The following is a 23,330-nucleotide window of genomic DNA, read 5'->3' as shown; positions in this document are numbered from 1 at the left end:
GGGTTTCGAAGTAAAACTTCATCATCAGGTGAGCTCTCTACATTTGCAGCCCTTCTTATATATACAGCCAGGGCGGGGGTGGGGTGGAGATAATCAGGAAGGTTTGGGAGGGGTAAAGTCAGGATTGGTTTGCGTGCTATAAGAAGGGCTGCAAATGTAGAAAGCTCACCTGATGATGAAGTTTTACTTCGAAACCCGGGTCGTGTGAATAAATCGTTTTCGTGTGGAACTACAAAGTTAGTCCTTTCATTTATTTATAATGAATCGGTTCCATAAAGTTACGCCAGAAACCATTAATTATATTGAATGAAATAGTGGTATTGGATATTTGTGATTAGAGACCTTTCTAACAATAAGCTTTCCACGTTGTTGAAATAAATATTGAAAATACAATAATAAGAATTATTACATATTTTCACAGAAGACTAAAACGCAAACCACATATTTTGAGTGGATTTCAGCCTTAAATTTTTAGCAAACATGCTTTTAATTGATATTTTGTCACTATTACGAAATAATTATGAGAAATCATTTTTTTCTTATAACATCTCTTTTTAAGCAGTGACTTCATTGAGATTCCATTTCTGACCCTGATCCAAATAGGATTTTAAATACGTAATAGCAATACTGTTTATATTATAGAGATAAAATAGGAAGGTTCTATAACTTCTGTCCTCATGAAAAACTTGCTGGATAATGTGTTGCCAAATGGTGGTGGATGTAGAGGATTATTGTCGTTAAAAAAAATTGAATTCTATCAACCACCATTCCGCCATACATTTCCACCATTAAAAAATTGGCAGCAAGATGGACATAACAATTTATTGCAATGTTTGTGTGCCTCCAAAATTTTTCAATGTCGGTTAGCAGATGACATTCAAGAATAGTCTGCGTTTTTTACAAACTGAGAGTAATGATGTACATGATGAAAATTAATAGCAATTTGCTAATAAGTGAATAAATAATTAGCATATCATAGAAAATGACAAGAATTCAACATAGCGAACAATTGTGTGGGGATTTTGAGCTCTTGTTATACCAAACTTCCGCTACATTTAGAATGAACTGAAAATGAGAACTGATTAATCTGATCAAAACAATGGTGGTTTTAACACTTTTAATTAATGTGATTTTCAAATTAATTCGTCAAATTAATATGCTCATGACTTTCAATTTATCACATATAATTTTCATACTAATACTAAATCATCCACATAGGCAAGTTGCTAAGAAAGTAATATTTCTCAGGAGTTAATATTAGGTAGTAAGAATTAAGTGCTACAATCAAATTTCTAAAAGAAAAGGTAAATTTGATTTTGAATACATTTAAAACTCACTTTCATATAGTCCTTGGCTTTAAAATAATATTTTCCTGCCAAAAGGCTACTTTTCTGATTATCAAAATGGATTGCCACATTGCGAAAGTCCTCAACACTTGGAGAATGGCCTCCAACAATGGCTTTGTTTCCTTCAAGGAATTGTGCATATAATTCCATTCGGTCATGCGTTTTAGCCATTTTGTAAGCTTCATCTAACTTCCCTGACATAACAAGAAACTGAATAGCTGAGCCATAGTCATTCAATTTCTGGAAAAACCTTCAACAAAGAAAACGAGTAATTATTATTCTGCAGGAATTATTATATACAAAGGTAACTTTTATACTATGCTTAAATATGATCATATGAGTTTTATATACAAATAGTTGTTACCCAATCACCATTATATTTAATTCATAAATATGTAGATATATTTTAAGAGAGTGTCTGGAATGTATCACAATTTCAGTCAGTCTAAAGTACAAATATTGAAATAATAAGTTTACATTGGTATGAAGTAGTACCTAAATATAAATTCTTTAAAACCAAAACAGTGCTAGTGTGTTGACAATCCAATTTATTGAAAGTAATTTCCAATGAAATGCAAGTGTCCAATCATTAAGAGAGCATAAATAACAATAGAGTATTAGAAAATTAATCTTAATTCGGTATTGGACACAATTAATTGAAAACACTGGAAAATAAACTAGGAGACTAGAAACGCAAGATGAAAAGAACTTTTAAAAATGAGTAAACAATCAATGTAATCAAAATTGATACCTAATACCTGATCACAATTTTAAAATTAAGTCTGGAATTTTATAAATATTTGTGGATATGGCAGCAGAAAATTTTTAATTTTTAGGTTTACATGTAGACCAACATCTTAAGTGATTTGAACACATCTCCCAGAAAATTATTTCAGTTTACTACCAGATATCAGTTTTAAAACACACTGAGTTTAGTAGTAAAGTAGTCTCCCCAACACACTGAGCTTCGGAAAAACTTGGTGAAGTACATACAGATTTGTGTGGACTGATGGAAGTTACTGCTCATGATGGTTCCAGATTTATTGTTTTCTTTGTTAGTGACTTCATAAGAAAAATCTTTTATTATGCCTTGAAGTCTACACATGATGTATTTAGTTAATTCTAGGCATCTTAAGGCTGAGGTTGAATTACAATTGAATTGATCATTCAGGTGTAAAGACTGTTTTCTAAAATGGAGACTTGTATGAAAAAGTATAAAGGTTTCAGCCAACTGTTTTGTAGCGCAAGGAGATAAGCGAGTCTACTAAAAAACAAGCTTCATCTGCTTAGCATGAGGATACCTGTAATTTTTCATCACATTATTGCTTGAATAAATATAATTATGAACCATATTGTTCATTGTAAGATAAAAGAGGAAACAATGTTTATTCTTGTCTTGTACATAAATGATTTTTTAGTATGGTACTCTATTAAGAATCGATCTGGCAAAGTAGTTAAATACTTTTGAGATGTCAGATCTATGCGTAGCCAAACAGGTCTTAGACATGAGAATTGACACAGATGAGATTGGCATTAAACTAGATCAAAAGGCTTATGCTGAGCAAATTTTGAAGAGTCATAGCCCAGCAGAATGCAAAGTAGTAAATATACCACAGGAAATGGGCTCTAAATCAAATACAGACTGATTGTGACTAAGTAATGTTTTCTTATTCAGAGTTGACTGGCTCATCAATTCACTTCAATGTCTGCACAAAACCATAAATATGTCAGGTAATTACCTGGTTAAGAGCCAAAGTAATAAGAATTTCACTTCAAAGCATTGTAATTTTGCCAAAAGTTACTGCGGTATTTCAATGGCACTTCTGATATTGGTCGGTACTATTACAAAAATGTAAAGGGAAAAACTAGCAATGCACATTCTGATTGGGCCAATATTGTAAACCATAAACATATAGAGGATATGTGTTTACTTTAAGTGGAGCTTCTATATCCTGGGAAAGCCTAAAGTGGTATGTGACTGCTTTGTCTTTGACTGCGGCAGAATACATGGCAACTGGAGAGCCTGTAAATTCTGCTCTGTTCTTACAAAATGCATGCACACAAAGAAATTTATGAAGTTGGCAGCTGCATTTTGATCTCAAATGATAATATTTCAGCACAAACATTGTGTAAAATCCAAATATTTTAAAAAAGATGTAAACATATAGACATTAGATGACATTCTATAAGAAATGTTGTTATAAACAAGCAAATTGATATAACTGGTACTGATGGTACAGATGATATCGTTGCATTTGTACAACCCAGTACCAAAGAGTTAGGTGATTAAATGCATGAAATGTATTCTCCTAATTATGCATATACATTCTTAATTACAATATGTTTGACTTATTTGCTGACATCTTATGTTGATATAGTTTTAAGCCTGATCATTTAAAATTTGCAGTGGTCCATTTTTTTGGGAGCAAACAGTGTGCCCATTCAAAGGTATCCAAATGAAAATCACTTCAAAATATTATAACACAGTTTAAAAAATTACAAATACCTATAAGAGAACATACAAATAAGTAATCATGTGTTGTTCATGCCATACAAAACTAATTCATTCATTATTCAGGCATATGTCAAACTCCTGTGTCTTGCCTTCTTGTAGGACAGTATCAATGTTTTTCTAGTTCAACCATCTAGGCCAGAAAAAGTGAATCTGACTGAGTAGCCTTTCCCCTTCATAGCAACAAATGCAACTTTTTCAGAGTGCTACTATTACCTTAATTCAAAAGGCCTCTGACATATCTTATCAACCAACTTGGAAGTACTGCAGTCAGATACCTGTTTGGCAGGCATCTGACAGCAGTAATTAACTGGATCGCAAAACACACCTTGCCACCATTTTTGCCCCTTCTGTACTGTTTGTCATCTTTACTATCCGAATTGCAGTATCAGGATCACTGAGGTAATCAAGGCTGACTCTAATAACACTTTCATAATCCTTAGCATTCTCATATGCTAAAGCAGCATCTTTATACTGTTTCTCTGCTTCTTTTGCCTAAAATGAAAACAAGGAAACCACCTTTAACTTGACAATAATAAAAGGCATCATTTTTAACCATGATTACACTGTTATATTAAATGAATGTAATAAATAGTTTAATAGATTTGAACTAGTAGAGTATACATGCATGAAAATAAGAAATGCACATTCTAAATCTTTGCTTCCTAAATGTCTGTTTTTTTATTTAACCGTTTTAGTTCCAGCCTCTGTTCTCTGGTATTCATGAAAAATGCCAGGACTATTTTGATGAATTAGTAGGTTTGCACTTAGAAATTTACATTAAGCCTAACATGAATGTGTTATAGGAAATAATTTTTTGTATACACTTTAAATAGTTAGAGGTACAATGAAAAAGTCAATGATGCTGTTATCTCATCTACACATTTAGAAAAAAATATAATTTAAAAATTTATTTTTTTTAAATTAACTTTTACTTTCAGATTAGAAAATTTGTTTTTATAATTTTTTTACATTAATAATTTTGCTGTCATAAATTTTTACTACTGTTACTTCCCTCATATACACAGTTTAATGATTTTGACATTATTTTTAAATAGTTACATTGAATATACTGAAATATGTACTCAAGTCTCACAAGAGTAATTTAACATAAAATGATGAAATTCCTGGTTAAGTTGTTCATCATTGTTTTGAAGCCATAAAAGCAACCCTTTTATTTTTAATTAATGAATCTTTGATACAACCGATTTTCTCATCCCAATTAAAAGAATCAAAAGTAATGCCCTTATATAAAAACCATGGCTGTGTTGATGATTTAAACAACTACAGACCAATAACCATCCAAAATACATTTGCTAAAATATTTTTAAAAAGCCATATATATGCAAATAGCATCTTGAAAAAACTTCCTACTTTCAAATGCTCAGCATGGAATTAGATCTGAAAGTTTTACCATAAACTGCCCTATGTGAGGCAATTGACAGCATACTTAATTCATTAGATGCTAAACGCAAAACTGTTGGAATGTTTTTTGACTTGTCAAAGGCTTTTGATAATGTAAACCACAATAGACTACAAACTAAACTCAATAGAATAGGAATTAAAGGAATTTCTCTAAATTGGATGAAGTCCTATATTCACAATTGCACTAAGAAAGTAAAGCTGTCAGTAGATGGGTGAAAATATTCATCTAAAGCATAACAAGTTAACAAAGGCATTCCACAAGGCTCAACCCTTGGGCCACTCCTTTTTCTGATATATACCAATGACCTATCTGCTTACAGAATTATGAAGGAATAATACCAGTGCTGTATGATGACGACACTAATGTAATAATATCAACACAAACAAATCCCAGCCTTGTGGAAAAATCAAAGTCTGTCACACCTGCAATAAACAAGTGGTGTACAGACAACCTTCTAGACTTAAATGTAAACAAAAGTAAAATAGTATACTTTACACGCAATAAGAACGTGTCAGATGATCTGCTGGTAAACATTTATGACCAATCAATGGAGCATGTAGCAGAATGTGAGTGCATATATTTCTTGGGATATGCCTGTAAAAGCCCTTTAACATAAGCTCGGTTCAACTTTCTGTTTATTAAGACACCTGTATGAAACTACAAGAAAAACTGTACTTCGCAATTTATATTATGGGGAAATTTGTTCAAATATAACCTGGCAACTATCCTCTTATCTCTGCCTATCATCATCATTACACTAGAGGAAGGCAAAACATCCATTATGGGAATATAAGAACTAAAGCATTTAAATTAGGACCTAATGAAATGGGCATCAGATTATAAAACAAACTACCCAAAAGCATAGAGGATACTACGATGACTGCTGCATTCAGGCATAAATGAAAAAGATACAGCGTAATCTGCTCTATCTACAGCGTAATCTACATCTACACAGTGTAATATGTTCTACTTGGTTGACGAATATCTCAACAATAGTCAGTCAGCCAGAACAACCAGTAAGTTCATACTTTTAGTTTCTAGCAATGGTCATGGTCTGATTCATGTTGGTTATCAACGATTTTTCTGAATTGATATTTCATCAGCTTGCTACAGCCAATGTTCATGGGTTTGTGCAAAATATTAGTTAACTGTGAGCACCATTTCTTTTTTTTATCTTAACTGAGCCTGGGTCTTTGCTCCTTTTTGACGTACCTTATATCATGTACATACACCACCCACCAGGTATTTTTGTACAGTGATCTCCGGACAAATAAAAAGTAATAATAATAATAATAACAATTGCACTCATGTTTGGGATAAAATGCAACATGAAGACACGAGATGCATACAGCATTATGTCAGATGCATCGATTCTACCCATGTAATTGTCATATGATTATTTACTGATGGTTTCTTGAACACATTATTCTTACGTCTATGTTTGAGAGTGTTTACTGTTTTCTACTTTAGAAATGGTGGATAATAAGATTACGGGAAAACGTGACTTCTTCTTGTGCACGGCAGCAGTGAGAATAGGACCTTGATGGAATAACATCTTCACTTTTACAGCTAATTTTTGACAGTTGTTTGGGTAAGAATTTACTACTCCTACGAATGGTACCTGCACCATAAAAATCAAGCTCATGACAGTGTTTAGCCAGTGGTACAGAAATTAAAAAAATTATCAAAGAAAATATGACCTTTTCTGGGGTAATTCCCTATTTTCAATAATTTCATCACTACACTATATCCTAGAACATTCTTTTGGATTTCAGTTTTAAATCAACTACATACTTTGCTCCTCTACGTATAGAAAATGCCAACAATAGTTAACGACAAAATCGCACAACATCCAAAATTTTTTACCCCACCAATTGGGGTGCTTATTTTGTGGATACTGTAAGAGTTGTGTATGGTTGTTTATTACGACCAAGCTCTCATTCACAATCAATTGCATATGTGGAATGTGATGATACCTGAAAAAGATATTGTCATGATCACTGAGAGGTTGAATTTTGGCAAATAATTCAGGTCCAGCAAGATATTTGGTACCAGCTAGGTAGAAAATTATTAAGATCATTTGGAAAAAGTTTCTTGGAAACATTTCATAGAACCATGGGAGATGTTGAGATTTGTGAGAAAACCAGTGCGAAGCAATTGTTGGCTGTCTATTTGTACCCATATTTATCATGCATGCAATGAAGCCTTTAAGTTCAGACAAAGTTAAATTTGTCCATATCCGTGAACAAGATTTAAGAGATAGTTTTGCATATGCATGGTTGTTTTACTAATGTTTTCAAAAGAGTATTTTTTTTAATTATTAAAAGTAACTGATCGGAGCTGCAGTAAAAGGGGGTGCTCTGGTAACTCTTGAAACACATAATGGGATTTGGGAGGGTTATCTTTGTTCTCCAATACTTCCCGCCAAACATCTTCCCGGGAATCAGCTACTACTTCTCCTCTATCCAAATCTTCAAACAGGGAACTCTAGGAAGATGTTCTTTGTTTTTTTGACAAAGTCAGTCCAACAGAATGAATAATTGAGTAATCAGTGTCATTGCTAGTCTTACCTAAGACACCAAAACGGCTACTGAAGAGAATTCCATACCAAAGTGAAGATAAAATACTTCATTTCCATTTATATGAATTATCATGTGTCATTGGAAAAGTGTTTAGGACAAGAGGGACGAGGTAAATAGTACTTCCTACAAAGATAACCATTGGGTAATACAAAGAGAAGCTTATAAGTAATACCGAGACGCATGATAAAATGTTAACTTATATATAAGTCAACGTCAATATGGCATCTGCTATTCAGGAAAACAAGATATGCTACAATGCAGAAATTCCTTATGTTCATATAACCAAAATGTGAACATATATTTCATTTTCACCATGAAAATTTGTCAATAATGATAAGAAAGCATAACAGATACTCAAAAACTGTTTACAAAAGCTTTGCGATGCACAGAAAGTTAAGGAGCAAACCAAAAAATACCCAGCTGATAGATCAACCCCGGGCATTCTTCGCACAAACCTCATCACCCTCTGGAATTATGTTAGTACTTATGTCTCTCACTTATGCCAAAAATTTTGGTCATTTTGAATGTTCAGTTAATTGTTGACAGCTGTTTTGCTTGGACGTTTTTTGGCTTGTCTTTGATTTTTGTCTGTTCCGAAAAATAGATCAAAGAATCTGTATCAAATTTTGTGTGAAAAACAAAATTAAGTGCGCCGACGCATTCCAAATGTTGACTGTGGCATATGGAGAAGCTACCTTAGACCGAAGTAAGGCTTATCGGTGGTACAAAATATTCTCAGAGGGCCGAGAAGATGTGAACGACGAAAAGCGTGCCGTCAGCAACAGATGAAAGCATTGATGAAGTGAAGAAAATAGTATTGGCCAATCGTCGAATCACTCTTAAAGAAATTGCTGAGGACCTAAATATATCGATTGGCTCGTGCCATTTGATTTTTACCAATGAATTGGGCATGACACCGGTCGCCGCAAAATTTGTACCAAAATTGCTCAATTTCGACCAAAAACAGCAACGCATTAACATTGCTAATGAGGCGTTGGACTCTGTCTGCAACGACCCAAATTTGCTCCAGAGGGTCATAACTGGTGACAAATCATGGGTTTATGGTTATGACATGGAAACTAAAGCTCAATCATCCCAATGGAAGCTGCAGCACGAGCCAAGACCAAAAAAAGCGTGTCAAGTTCGGTTGAATGTGAAAGTTTTGCTTACAGTTTTCTTCGATTGCAGGGGCGTGCTGCATAAAGAGTTCTTGCCCCAGGGTAGAATGGTATATAAGGAATATTACCTTCAACTTATGCGCAATGTGCACAAAGCAATCCACCACAAACACCCGGATTTGTGGAAGAATAAAAATTGGCTTTTGCACCAGGACAACGCCCCTGCTCACACATCGTTACTTGTGTGCGAAGTTTTGGCCAAAAACAACACACTAATGATGACCCCAGTGACTTTTTCTTGTTCCCAAAACTGAAGAGGCCCATGAAAGGATGACACAACACAACGATTGACGAGATTAAAGACTGCATTGTAGGAGGAGCTGAACAAGATGACAAAAAATGATTTTTTGAAATCCTTCGAGGATTGGAAAAAATGTTGGCACAAGTGTATAATATCTAATGGGGATTACTTTGAAGGGAACAAAATAGATATTCATGAATATATAAATAATTTTTGAAAAACCACAAAAGTCGCGATACTTTTTTTAACAGACCTCGTACTTAAGATGAAATCAAAATTCACTTAGAACTTAAATGATTATCATTATTTAGAATAACCCTCTGATCAAGGTAGATTTTTGATGGATCCACTACTATGTAACTAAGCATAGATTCAAGTCTCGTTTAAAACTCAATAAATAAGTATGTACTAAAAAATCTTGCATTTCAATGGGTCATTTGAAAACACTACGCCTGTCCATCCAGCTTCCTTTCATTCTGCCTTTGATATGCCTATTCTTCTCCTAACCCAACTTGCATACCCCTCCATTACCATCTTCAACATTCCATTGCGTCTCACTGTGCCCAACATCCTTTTTTTCCTGGCAACTTTGTATTTTTCCCAACAAACCTATCTTCTACTGTACCATGCCTAATACTTCCTCATTTGTTTTTCTGTCCATCCTTTTCACCTTTTCCATCCTCTTCCACACAGTCCACAAGCCTTCATTCCACGCATATTCTCAAGGCTCAGTGACCTACTCCCTGAAATTCACAATACTCAGTTCTGTATTGAAGTTTTTAATAATCTTTTCATTAAAAATTTACTTGTGGCCCCAATCAATAACTCCTTTCTCTAAGTAAAAGTTTCTTTAGTAAACCCAAAGCCAGCAAGAGGATGTTTAGTCAATTCAAATTCAGAAATGTTAACATTCAGCTTGAAAGTCTTCATCTCTTGAAAAAATAGTTGTACTTCAGAAATAAGATGCACAATCATGAATTTACAAGTAGTCTTTCTCTAAGACAAAAGTATTGCCAATGAAATGAATGTTTTTCTTTAGTAACCTTATAACTGCCAGTTACATACACATAAAATTATAAGATTAGAATAAATACCTTTGCATACTGGATATGAATTTTTGAACTGGATATACTAGGCAACATATCTCCAACCTTTTTCCAATTTTTCAGTTTTATGTACAGTGAAGCAGCTTTGTCATAATATTCTCCAGTTTCATAAAGAACAGCTGCATCTGGGTATTGCTACTCATAAAATAAATTAAAATATTAGTGCATACACTAACTACACAAAAGAACAAAAACAAAACATGCAAGCAGTCTCTCATATATATGTACATAGCATAATAGAACACAAAATAAAACAGATAACACATAACACGTAGAGGACACTCACATGTGTTATGTGTGACCTATCTCTGACTCTCGAGTCTGACCTGACGAAGGCCTCAGAGATGGCTGATAGCTCAAACAATCTAGAGTATGAGTGTCCTTTTACGTGTTATCTATTTCATTTTGTGTTCTATTGTGCGTCTTGATGTTATATTGCTCTCGTGAGCGCTTCTACAAATTTGATATATATATAATCTAAATTTTTGATCTCTAAATCTTTGTTTTTAACTATTATTTCATTAGAAAATTGGAGGTAAAGTTACAGGAAGGGCAATCAGCAACATATCCGTAAATTTCTTTTTTTGTATTATACAATATTTTCACAAGGCAAGTACAGACAGAAAACCTGTATTTCGAAAAATATTTGGATTAAGATCCATTTTTTCAATACATGCATTTGTAGTTTAATGATTTAGTGAACAAAAAAAATCCCACCACATGAAGAAATTGTAAAAAAGGCAATAACAATAGTAATCCAGTTTTATCTTCTTTTGTGAATTTAATATGTACCATCCCACCCCTCCTTGGTCAAGCCCTTAGGCATTCAATATGAAAATATACACAGTTAACATAAATAATAAATTTCTTTCAAAATGCTGTGGTAACTTATCAAGGTCCTAATGTTGAGTATCATCAAAATATGTTAAGATACCATTGTTACATATTTAACAAATATAATATTCAATAACACCACCATAAATAAAAAAAGGAAGATGTATTGACATACTTTTAATCCCTCTAATATCTCAGCACAATCACACCGGAGTTGAGTAGAAGCATTTGGTTCAGAAGCCAAGGAAACACCTTTCCTTATATCCCCACAACGTATTGAACAACGAGCAATTCCACCAATGCAAAGAAGAAAATGGTTCTTATCTTCCTCAGTTTTAATATTTGATTCAGAATTCATGCTGCCAGCATTGATGTCTAAATTTGACTGCTCATAACATAATAATGCTTCCGAATAGCAGCCCCTGTGACAGTAAATAAATATTTACAATAATTAAAAAGATATTAGGAGGCCAAATTCAATCACGAAATCCTAGCATTAATAGCTCACACACAACATAAAATCTTAATTCAATAAAATAAAGATTGTGAATGTCTCACCAAGAAATAGATTTATTTTTAAACAGAAGAGAGGTATTGTCAGTCACAATTGCAAACATGCATTGAATAGAACAGCATTTTTCTACTGGAAAATCCTTTTTCATGGGAAAAGAGGGCAAATAGGGAGAGGAGTGGAGAACAGGGTGGGGCAATGGGGAGATGTACACCATGCACTAAGGAAACATGAAATTTTCCTTACAGGTATTTTCAAATAACATGAGTTCAAATTCAGCTGTTGACAAAAATGCCACTAAGTTCAAGAAGTTGATAATTTTTTAGGGAGATGGATGGAATAGTTGGGTGGCAAAATTAAAGGCTAACAGACTTAAATATTCCAATAGTGAGCCTCTGACAGGCATTGCAATGATTTAGGTAAAATTGAATGAAGCACAATAGTGTAAAATCAATATAGCCATTAGAATTCCTAAAATTCTTACACTACTCCGAGAATTAGGACAAGGAGTCATCAGACAATGTTTTCATTATATATTTTCCCTTACAGCACTAAGAAAACAATGCATTAGTTCATTGAACTCAAATCAAATTCTAATCTTCCTTTTCAAAAATAAGAACATCGTAACACCACATCTATCAAAAATGATTAATGGCACATTTGGTATATAAATATAATATCAATATTTAATACAATTTATGAATTATTTACCTCTTTTACAACAAGTAAACAAGAAAAGTTACAATGAGTCAAAATTGAAGGTTAGTAACTAAAAATTGGGAAAGGAACAAAACCAAAACAAAATTAAGTGCTGCACACCTTACAATTGGATTGGTTTTACATGGGAATCAGGGTTTGGAAAATGAAGAGTGAAAAAGTTTTGTCAGTTTTTAGGGTTCTCTAGGTATTACGGATGATATGCAATTATGAAATAGTTACGCGAAAGAAGGCTTATCTACAAACTGAACTTAGTAGCATATGGTGTCAGAAACTGATTCACAACATATTGCATTTTTATTTTCACACTAATGACAATACAGAGAAAAATTAAAGTAACTTGCTTGAAGTGTACCAATCAGAAAAGAAGTCCTTGATTTCTTCACAATTAATCTTTTTTTATCATAACTATTCAAATTTTGATCAGCACAGAATATTTAGAAGTAATAATGCCATGTAGCAAAGATGTAAACTAAACGAGAACATAGTTTGATTTGCATTTGTTAAGAACACTTCGAGTACCGATTGAATTGCTGCTCTATGGCTTTAAAAAATGTATTGTAGGGAACAAAAATGAAAAGAAACCTGCAAAGTATTTACTATGAAAAAATTCCACCACAAAAAATAAACCTCATTTCAAATCATGAATAGGATATATTACACATTTACATTTTAAAGCTTTGACAGCTACACAGACACTTCTAAGTTTAAATGGCAAAGTCCAAAGGCAAAGTTAAATGCTTACCACTAATGAAGACAATTTAGAATTTTCATCAAATGACACAACTTTCTACAAAACACAGATGTCATTCAATATTAAATAACAATGCATAATTGATCCATAGGAAGATACAAAGGGTATTTTTTGGAGCTTATGCATGCACACACTTTTTTACTACGATTTTGCTCCTATCTATTGTTAACTGCAATTCATGTGTTTCAAACAAACAAGGATTATTGTCCTTTGATTGGAATAACAATTCAGTAGCACAAGGGAATTTGAGAAAAAGATAAAATGTACCTGGTACAATGTTAAAAGTTTATGTGGTTTTTGAGACAATTTTTTCACAGCTGCATTCAATTAATTAATCCAGCAGAAACAAAATCTGTATTAAGCAGAATAGAATTGCTCATGTGACCTTTAATCTTGCCTCAACTCATTTGAAAATTTAAACGATGACTATACCCAACAAAATAATTGTGAAAAAGGTAGACAATGTTGAAGTTTATTTATATTGTATTTCTTCTGAAATTGTGAAATTTATATCTGAAGTTTCCTATATTTGTGTATGTATGAATATGCACCAAATCTCCAGACAAATAAATGCATTATTATTATACTTCCACATTGATAAACATTTCATTTAGTGAATTGATACATTAGTTTAAGTGCCTAAAAATAAAAGATTAATAAAAACCTATATTCTCACATTATTTCAAGCTGCTGAGCATATTCTCTTGAAATATACGGCACCTGTTCAGGTGCCAATTTCCTGGCCAACTGCAAGGCCTGCTCCCACTGAAGTAAATCTCTTCTCATTTCAAGGGCTGCTAAAGGATCACTGGATTGTAGAAACCATTCCTAATGATGAATAAATTAATTATGATTTACAAATGGTATATTAGACTAAAGTTATGCAATTAAAAGTTGAGTTTACAAATTTTTGGGATATATGATGACTTATTGACACTTAATCGATGGCAATTTTATTCAAATGCCTGTGACCATCAATTTAGCAAGAAAAGTTGTTTTTTTGCAAATGCCTTCACCCCACAGTCATGGATCAACAATAAGTGTTACACTCCCAGCGCGTAACCTCCTTCCCAACCCCCTTAACCAGTTCCCCAAATCCCAAACCGCCTTCTCCCCACTCTACTAACTGAAGAAGATTTTGAACTGTAGAAGAATATCTTAAGTAAAAATTGATGAATATCCTGAACAATGAATATTACTTGGATATACAGTCCATAGCATTGTACCATTTTCATTGATATGTGACGTATTATCACTGATTTCTTCTCTAAATTATATAATGTAATATTTTTTAATATTCCTCCTGCAAAAGTAAATAGCTCTCAAACAACATTTCTGACCATATGAACAATAAAGAATTTATATTAACTACCAACAGTGATCAACTCCCATTGCCATTCACCCACCTGCACCCCTCTGCCCCCAAGTATACGAACATGAGTGAGTTAAAATTACTACCTGAGCTACTGATGAGCTGAAACCAATAGCAATGTAATAAATACTACAGCACTACTGAGCAGACATAGAATTGAGTGCTCTAATTCCAGCCGGCCAACTCGAAGGCCTTTCAACTTTCCTTCTATGGAACATGAACCTCCCCAGCAACTGTCCAAACCAAGTAACCTCTATCTCAGTATCTGGCAGTGAGAATCATTCTTCGTCTATAATGCCCGTGAAGATTATATTTTCACAGAGCTTACAATTATTGCTTCCATTGTCCACTCCCATATGGCTACGTGATAATATTGACAATGTTTTGCTGCACTTTTAACCCAATTTTTAACAATCCTTTCGATTAGAATTCACTTTCCTAAGTGTTCATTCCCTTCTTTGTTTTATGTATATTCTCCATTACTTGAGCATCACTTGCTTCCGACTACTCCTCACTATGACATTCAATTTTCTCCTATATGCCCAAAAAGAAATGAAAAAACTGTTGAAGTTGCAGAGATATAATATATTAATATCTAATAAGGTTCTTGGTAATATTATACTTATAATCTGGAAAAATAAAACTTATATGTTTCCCATGACTAATTTCTCTTAAAACTTGAAAGTTTCAATTTCCTTTTTATGAAATAATTACTCTAAAAAATAAAAATGATTTTGATATCTAAAAAGTCCTCCATTTCCTACAGAAGTGGCCCTTAAGTCAGTGTAATTCCATCTGATGAAATGTATGACTAACTCTCCAGTTTGGATTTTATTAGGGCTTAAACAATGTTTTGGTTAATTGATAAATACTTTTTGAGCCAACATGTCCAAAAATCCATTCACCTACACATAAGCACACAGGGATTAAATTATTACAATGCATTAATAAGATGTGTAAATGGATTTTTTCAAAAGAAATAATTTATGAAATTTCACACTACACATGCTTTCTCAATAAAATTGGATATAAATGAAATTTGACATTAGCTACAATCCTAATATCTAATGATAAATCAGCTAAGGTAATAAACATGTTCACTAATTATACCTGAGCTTTGGAGAAGTTCCTCAAACATACAGAAACATGACCAGCAAGCAGACACTTATCCTCAGTACCCTGAAAGCTCTCAAGAGCCCAGACCATGCCAACATTTCCCATTTGGCGATACACTGTTATAGCTGAAATTAGTTATGCATTAAGACAAGACATCAAAGCACAAACTCAAACATTAATGCTAGCATGAAGAATGTAGTGCAGGCATTCTAGGGTATAACACTTATTTAAATTACAGAGAAAATATTTAATAAAACATTTCACTTATGATATGCATGAAAACATAGAATTAATTAATGCACAGGGCAATACCAACTTTCTACTTTTAACTAAATCACAAGCATGTAATGAGAGTTAGCATGCAATAAATAAATAAATATACACACGCACACACACACATATATATATATATATATATATATATATATATATATATATATATATATATATATACTACCTTGATCAAAAAGTTCCCGGAATAACCACCGTGTGCCGCTCCCATCGTTCCGATTTGAGTTCTGTTTTTTTTGTTAAATTGGTACATCTGTTGTTGATATTCCCTTTAAATCTTAGTGTCATAACTTGACATTTGCAAAAGTTACGGTCGGTTTTCGGTATGTCCATCAGTGCTTCCTGCGATTTTTCTATTACTTCCTCTCGGCTGCTAAAACGCGTTCCCCGTAATGGTTTTTTAACTCGATTGAACAGAAAGAAGTCACAGGGAGCCAAATCACGTGAATTCGGTGGCTGTTGGATGGTATTTGTTGCATTTTTCGTCAAAAAATTACGAATAATGATAGCACTGTGCGACGGTGCGTTATCATGGTGCAAAATCCACGAGTTTTCTGCCCACATTTCTGGTCTCTTTCGGCGAATTGCTTCACGCAAACGTCTCATAACGCCCAAATAATACTCTTTGTTTACTGTCTGGCCTTCTGGCAAAAATTCATGATGCACTACACCGTTGTAATCCATGAAACCGTCAGCATTGCCTTCTTTTTTGACTGAAAACGACGTGGTTTTTTTGGTCTCGGCTCATTTGGTGAACGCCATTCACTTGCCTGATGTCTGGATTGCGTGTCGTACTCATAAACCCACGTCTCGTCTCCAGTAATGATCCTTTTGATGAATGTGGGATCGGATTCAGCCTCGCAAATCATGTCTTTTGCGACGTCAACACGGTCTCTTTTTTGCATGAAATTGAGGTCTTTTGGCACTTTAACTTTGCTGCTACACGACGGAAACCCAAATCATTAACCACAATGTCTTGGGCGGATCCATAGGCAATGTTCAAGTCCTCCGCTATTTCTCTGATGGTTAATTTGCGGTTATTGACCAACATTTCTTTTACTTTATCAATTTTTTCACCGACTTTCGATGTCGATGGTCTGCCACTGCGTTCATCATCTTCGATTGACTCACGACCACTTCTGAACCGCTCGTGCCACTGGTAAACGACCGTTTTTTTTAGAGAATCGTGGCCGAAACACTTTTCCAAAATTTCCAACGTCCGTGCGCCACTAAATCCGTTTTTTACGCAAAATTTAATACAAGTTCGTTGTTGCAAATTTAAATCCATTTCTGAAATTGTAAAAAATCGCCAACACACACAGAGATAGATGTACTCTTGGCTACGTAACTTTTGCAAATGTCAAGTTATGACACTAAAATTTAAAGGGAATATCAACAACAGATGTACCAATTTAACAAAAAAAAACAGAACTCAAATCGGAACGATGGGAGCGCCACACGGTGGTTATTCCGGGAACTTTTTGATCAAGGTAGTATATATATATATATATATATATATATATATATATATACACACACACACACACACACACACGCACGCACATATTAATGTAATAATAACATATATATGTTTATATATATATATATATATATATATATATATATATATATATATATATATATATATATATATATATATATATAAACATATATATGTTTATTTATATATATATAAATAAACATATATATGTTTATTTATAAATATATAAATAAACATATATATGTTTATTTATATATATATAAATAAACATATATATGTTTATATATATATATATATATATATATATATATATATATATATATATATATATATATATATATATAAACATATATATGTTTATTTATATATATATAAATAAACATATATATGTTTATTTATATATATATATAAATAAACATATATATGTTACATGAATATGTGTGTGTATATATATATTTATACACATTTTCATTTTCAAGGAAATAGATATAAGGAAAAGGGATAGGAACACATATTAAGGACGAACACAGGAGATGCAAGGAAGGCAGAATCGAGCAGATCACAAGCACAAAAATATTTTGTAGACCGGGACTTGAACACTGGATCTTTCCACTTGCTGGGCAGATGCTATAACAACTTGAACTATCGAGGAAACATAATTTGCACTGAGATCTGTGGGTCTTTTATGTAACCAAGTGCCCCAATTCTCCAGCCAAGAGATGGCATCGGGGGGCTGTTTCACCCACCAAAGGAGAAATACAAGACACATAAGAGGAAGGACAGTATGTAAGCAATCATACAACATCATTAAGGATAGGAACGGTGCGTTTCATGGCACACATAGCCAGAAGATAGACACGAGCTATAATGCCCAAATACACATTCAAACACGAAATCTAGCCATATGGCGAACAAATATTCATTCCCATGGAAATAGATATAAGGAAAAGTGTATGAAAGGATGACCACAGGAGAGGTGAGGAAGGCAGAATCCAGCAGATCACTGGCCATTGGGTTTACTGGGTGAGCTCTATCAACACCTAACAAAGCAGCCTTTGGGTTGATTACTGTGTTTATGGTTATTTTAAACATATATTCATTCACATGGATAGAAATGTAAGGAAAAAGGCTAGAAACACACATAGGATGAACACAGGACACATGATATTGTATGATTGCTTTCCCTACTATCTTTTCCTCTTGTGTCCTCATCCTTATTTCCTTTCATAGGTGAAATAGCTCCCTAATGCCATCTCCTGATCTAAAAATCAGGGCAGTTGGTTGCAAACGATTTGCAACCAACTGCCCTGCGGTCTGAGATAAACAATTCTGCAGATTTCAGTTTAATTACCATTTCTTTGATAGCTCACCCGGTTAAGAGCATCAGCTTGAGTTGAGTTTCAATTTGAAATAACATGATTTATAACTCGTTTTCAATGAGTGTGGCAACATGTTAAATTTTTACATCCATTGCCATTGGGCTATTATAAGAAAATTCTGATTTTTGGTAACTTGTGTTGATGTTGTGATGATTTCAGGTTGAATATGAGTGAATATCAATATTTGCGTCAAAGAGATGGATATATTTATAATGAAGACGCATGGCAAATATAAACATAGATGTGATGACAAGAACATTTAATTTTTGGAATGAGGGCCTACATGGTGCTCTATACGAAGAACCAAGTACACATTTAATATCTTTTTTTAGGCAAGAAAACTTTGAAAATGGGTGTTGGGAGTAGAGGAGGGAGGAAAATATGCGAAGATCGGGGTAATTAATGTCTAATTTTAATACCTGGTAAATTCCAGGCATCCAGGAGCCAGATAAACGACTGCTCTATTGTTTTTAGTTTGAGTGGAAGGTCGGAGGGTGGGAGGGATGCTAAAATGAATACACTATAGCATTTATCTTAGGGTTTGTGTTCAGGGGCAAAATTTGATGGATGGATGCTCCCAATCAGGGAAGAATTCTTGCATGAGGCCCAGTGATTACTGATTCTTTCCTTTTTTGCATGTTTCCGTGTTTATCTTTGTCCACAAGTGTTAACTTCATATACATTATAATTCACACCTATTAGACTTCCACATATGCATGTATATGTGTATGTATGTATATATATATATATATATATATATGTATAGTGTGTATATATATATATACACACACATATATATACACATATATATATATATATATATATATATATATATATATATATATATATATATATATATATATATACATACACATATACACATGTATGTGTGTGTATATTAACTTTTTTTCTTGCTCTAAAGGCAAGGAGACCATTTATACAATTAACTTCATATCTGAAATCAATGATGTCCTCTGATGCTTTTAAAGCCAAGATCCATGTCTCATTCAAAACTCTACAATTAAAGTCTATATTACACAAACTTGAAATGACATTTACATAGAAGGGGACCGGACCTAAGCAAAATGGTGGGCTTTTTTAGATGCAGGTTTGAGATACCTAAATTTAAGTCAGTGGACGTACCAGAATCTATATTAGGGATTAGGGAATATCACAAACTATTGCAAAACCATTTAATACATACCCATATCAACATTTAAACATTTTAATGCAGCTTCAGCAAGTTCATTCCAACTTTCTTGAGAATCAAGGGCTAAGCATACATCTGATGCCTCTTCAAGCCTTCATAAATTATTGAAAAGTTTGCACACGCATTAATTACACAATAAATTGCATCCATTTAAAAACCCAAAAGTAATTTTGATCCATGAAAAAATCTAGAATACATATTCAATTACTTGAATATACAAATATAATTACATGGAAGACATTTACTTTTTGAGAGAAAGATACTTCTTCAGATTTTCCTGCAGTATGGCTTGAGTTTCCAGATGACCTAAATTGTCTGTTTCTTTAACATCATGAGTACTTAAAAGCATCCTTGCTACATTGCCATTTTGGGTTCGTGATGTCAGTTCTCCATTGAAGAGGAGCAGAGGCAAGTGGCCATTTTGGATTTGAGTTTCCCCAATTTTTTCAACAATAGTGCCTAAAAAAAAAAGAATATGCTTTCAGAAGTTTGAATCAAAATAGGGCAGTTCTCTCAAAATAGTCATTACCTCAATCAAATGAATGTGTCCAATAAATAATTCTGAATAAATCTGAAGCAATTCTACTAAAAGTTGACAGATGCATTTTTAAAGAATTAATTCAAAACTGAAAAATATGCAGCAGTGGAAAATTGCAATGGGTAACTGGGAATGGTGCAAGGTAACCTGTACAAAGTCACATTAGTCACAGTCACCCTGTACAAATACTTCATTAGACGGCTAAACACTACCCTGCCACTCTAGTTACACAGTCTAAGTAATTTCAACAAAAGCCTTAAAAAGTTCAAAAACACTTTAAAATGTGTTACAGGAGGTGCTATAACTTTGACTTTTCATGAGAAGTCATTTTGAAATAATGAATGTAAGTCAATGTTGCAAATTCTATTTTCAAGTTTCCCTTTGGCCTTTACTATAATGAATTGAACCCATTTCCAGTATTTTTCTGCCAAGATTCTCCAATTAATGGGTGAATAAGAGTGTTTTCAAATTATTTAAATTTCACTCGACTAGAAATGAAGCCAAAAATATATCCAGCATTGAATCTCGCAATATAACCAATTAGCCATGAAAGCAGTGACAGTGTATACTTGATGAATCAATCATCAATGGTAGAAGTAATATTCTCCAAAAGAGAACAGCCAAGGTCCCAACAGTACATTAAAGAAATAAAATTGCAATGGAATACGTCCTTTCACACACATGGAAAAAAGTCTCAAACATTGACAGCTCATATACTCTGCAGCATATTTGCTAACTGACTCACCCAATTGAAGTCGCTTTTCCCAAAAAAGCCTCCAAGAAAACACATTCCTGCCCTTTCCAGGTGGGCATTAACACACCTTACTTGTGAAGTCACTTCCCACATAAAAACCTCACCACCACTGTACTCACCACTTTGGAATGAATGATAACAGCTATTGGTCTTTTGAATCTAAAAAAGTGATTTGGCCTCAATTTAGACAAACTGAGAAAATCACTGCTTAAACTATCAAGATAAAGATGATAATACATTTCAGGTATCTCCCGCAGTTTCTTTGGAATGATAATACATGTAGATCACATGGTATTGTCCACATTCCTATGCAAACCCTTCCTATTAATCACCAATACAAGGAGGGAGTATTTTATGCCCAAGATCATTACACCTTACATCCCCCCAGTAGCCTCATTTTGAAGAAAATATCCTTTAAAATTCACACAAAACATACTCACTTTTCTTGTAATGAAATATTCCTCCTTCACTATAATTTGCAATGAATACATGTATGTTACAGAATACATTTCAATAACCAAATTTAATATTACAGACATTTTTTGTAACTTAGGTGATACATTGGTAAAAAATTCCTAATTTTTAAGCTTAATTCTAGAAAAGAAAGCTAACATTAACCAATACATAATATACATTCACACATGATATAAAGATTGGCCAATTTAAATTTACCTTCCACAGTGTTGTACAGATATATGTAAGTGATGACTTTTTCACCTTCAAAAACAGCAAAAATATTTTTATCTGGAAACCAATTTTCCCACATAATTCCTGATGCAGTCAATGGGAAATCACATATCTTCGTAGTCTCACTTACAACCTATGCAAAAAAATATAACAACTATATCATATTCATGCCACAGAAATAATTAATTCAGCAAAATGAAAATACATAATTGGTAATGCAATGATTTTTCCTTCTTAGTTAAGCTTATGAAAATTATTAGGACCAAACAAAAAAGTACAAAGCTAGCAGTCGCATCCAGTGTCTTATACAATGGTAATCATTCTATCAACACAAATAGTTTTAGGGAAGCAAAGAATACAACAGAATCTCCTGAGTGTCTTTCTTTCAGAGAATAATACAAATAGAGATATTAGTATCATCATTTACACTTCCCTGAGTATGCCTTTAAAAGATACACAAACAATTGTCTGCGGTACTTGCAGTACCCATGTTGATTTTTCAGTAATATTACAATTTCAAGTCTTTTATTTGTACTAAAAAAGTCTCCATTGATTAGAAATGTCAAATGATATGAACAGTGGATATCAGTTTCAATTTTCAGGATTCCATTTTACTTATCACACTTAATTCTTTAATTATAATTACTAATAATTTCTCTAATGGGACTTCCGCAATCCAACAGTAAAAAAGAGTTGCTGATAGAAAAATGAATTGCACACAGGTAAAATTTATAGAAATTAATAGTTATTCTCCCAACAATCTTTGTAGCACAAGTAACAGTGTAATGCAATGTTAATGCAGCTGAACAAGACTCCAGCCCCAGGTGACTACATATGAAATCAGTTGACTCAATGAACATCATGCCACCAGAGAAATTTTTATCATAAATAGGTCAAAACCATATGCAAGAACCTTAAAAACTTACAGGATTGTATATGTAGCCTTCATTCTTGTCATCAATAAATGCTAGATAAACTCCAACAGGATCTGTATATATTTCTTTAAGGCCTACTCCATGTTGGTAATCATCAGCTTCAGACCAGTCATCCAAAGAAAAATAGAAAATGGTACCATTCTGAAAACAGAAAAACTTCTGGAATACTCAGAAATCAAAAAACCATTAAACGATAAATAGTTTTTATTTATAACCTGTTGTTGCCTAAGTTTCCATTTCAGCTAACTATCTGCTAGTGAACCTACAAGTAAACTGTCACTATCTACGTGGGTAATCTGAAAAGTTTCTGACAAAACTAAAATACTACAAATTTTTCTTC

At 33.2% G+C, this 23,330-nt stretch overlaps 1 protein-coding gene across 1 annotated transcript in view; it reads right to left on the bottom strand.

Moving 5' to 3' along the window:
* The window catches only part of Oseg6 (intraflagellar transport protein Oseg6), a 53,412-nt gene that overhangs the window by 9,407 nt on the left and 20,675 nt on the right, over nt 1-23,330 (bottom strand). The window contains exons 11-20 of the mRNA XM_071596389.1: nt 22,982-23,131; nt 22,041-22,188; nt 20,322-20,535; nt 20,071-20,168; nt 15,690-15,820; nt 13,884-14,035; nt 11,401-11,647; nt 10,380-10,526; nt 4,187-4,353; nt 1,338-1,596 (exon numbers count right to left, since the gene is read on the bottom strand). Of these exons, the coding sequence (XP_071452490.1) occupies nt 1,338-1,596; nt 4,187-4,353; nt 10,380-10,526; nt 11,401-11,647; nt 13,884-14,035; nt 15,690-15,820; nt 20,071-20,168; nt 20,322-20,535; nt 22,041-22,188; nt 22,982-23,131 (1,713 nt within the window). The remainder of the gene's footprint in view (nt 1-1,337; nt 1,597-4,186; nt 4,354-10,379; nt 10,527-11,400; nt 11,648-13,883; nt 14,036-15,689; nt 15,821-20,070; nt 20,169-20,321; nt 20,536-22,040; nt 22,189-22,981; nt 23,132-23,330) is intronic.

This window comes from Hetaerina americana, unplaced genomic scaffold, assembly GCF_022747635.1.
Source record: "Hetaerina americana unplaced genomic scaffold, ioHetAmer1.1.p SCAF_8, whole genome shotgun sequence".
NCBI lineage: Eukaryota > Metazoa > Arthropoda > Insecta > Odonata > Calopterygidae > Hetaerina > Hetaerina americana.
This window is presented reverse-complemented; position numbering and strand designations above follow the sequence as displayed.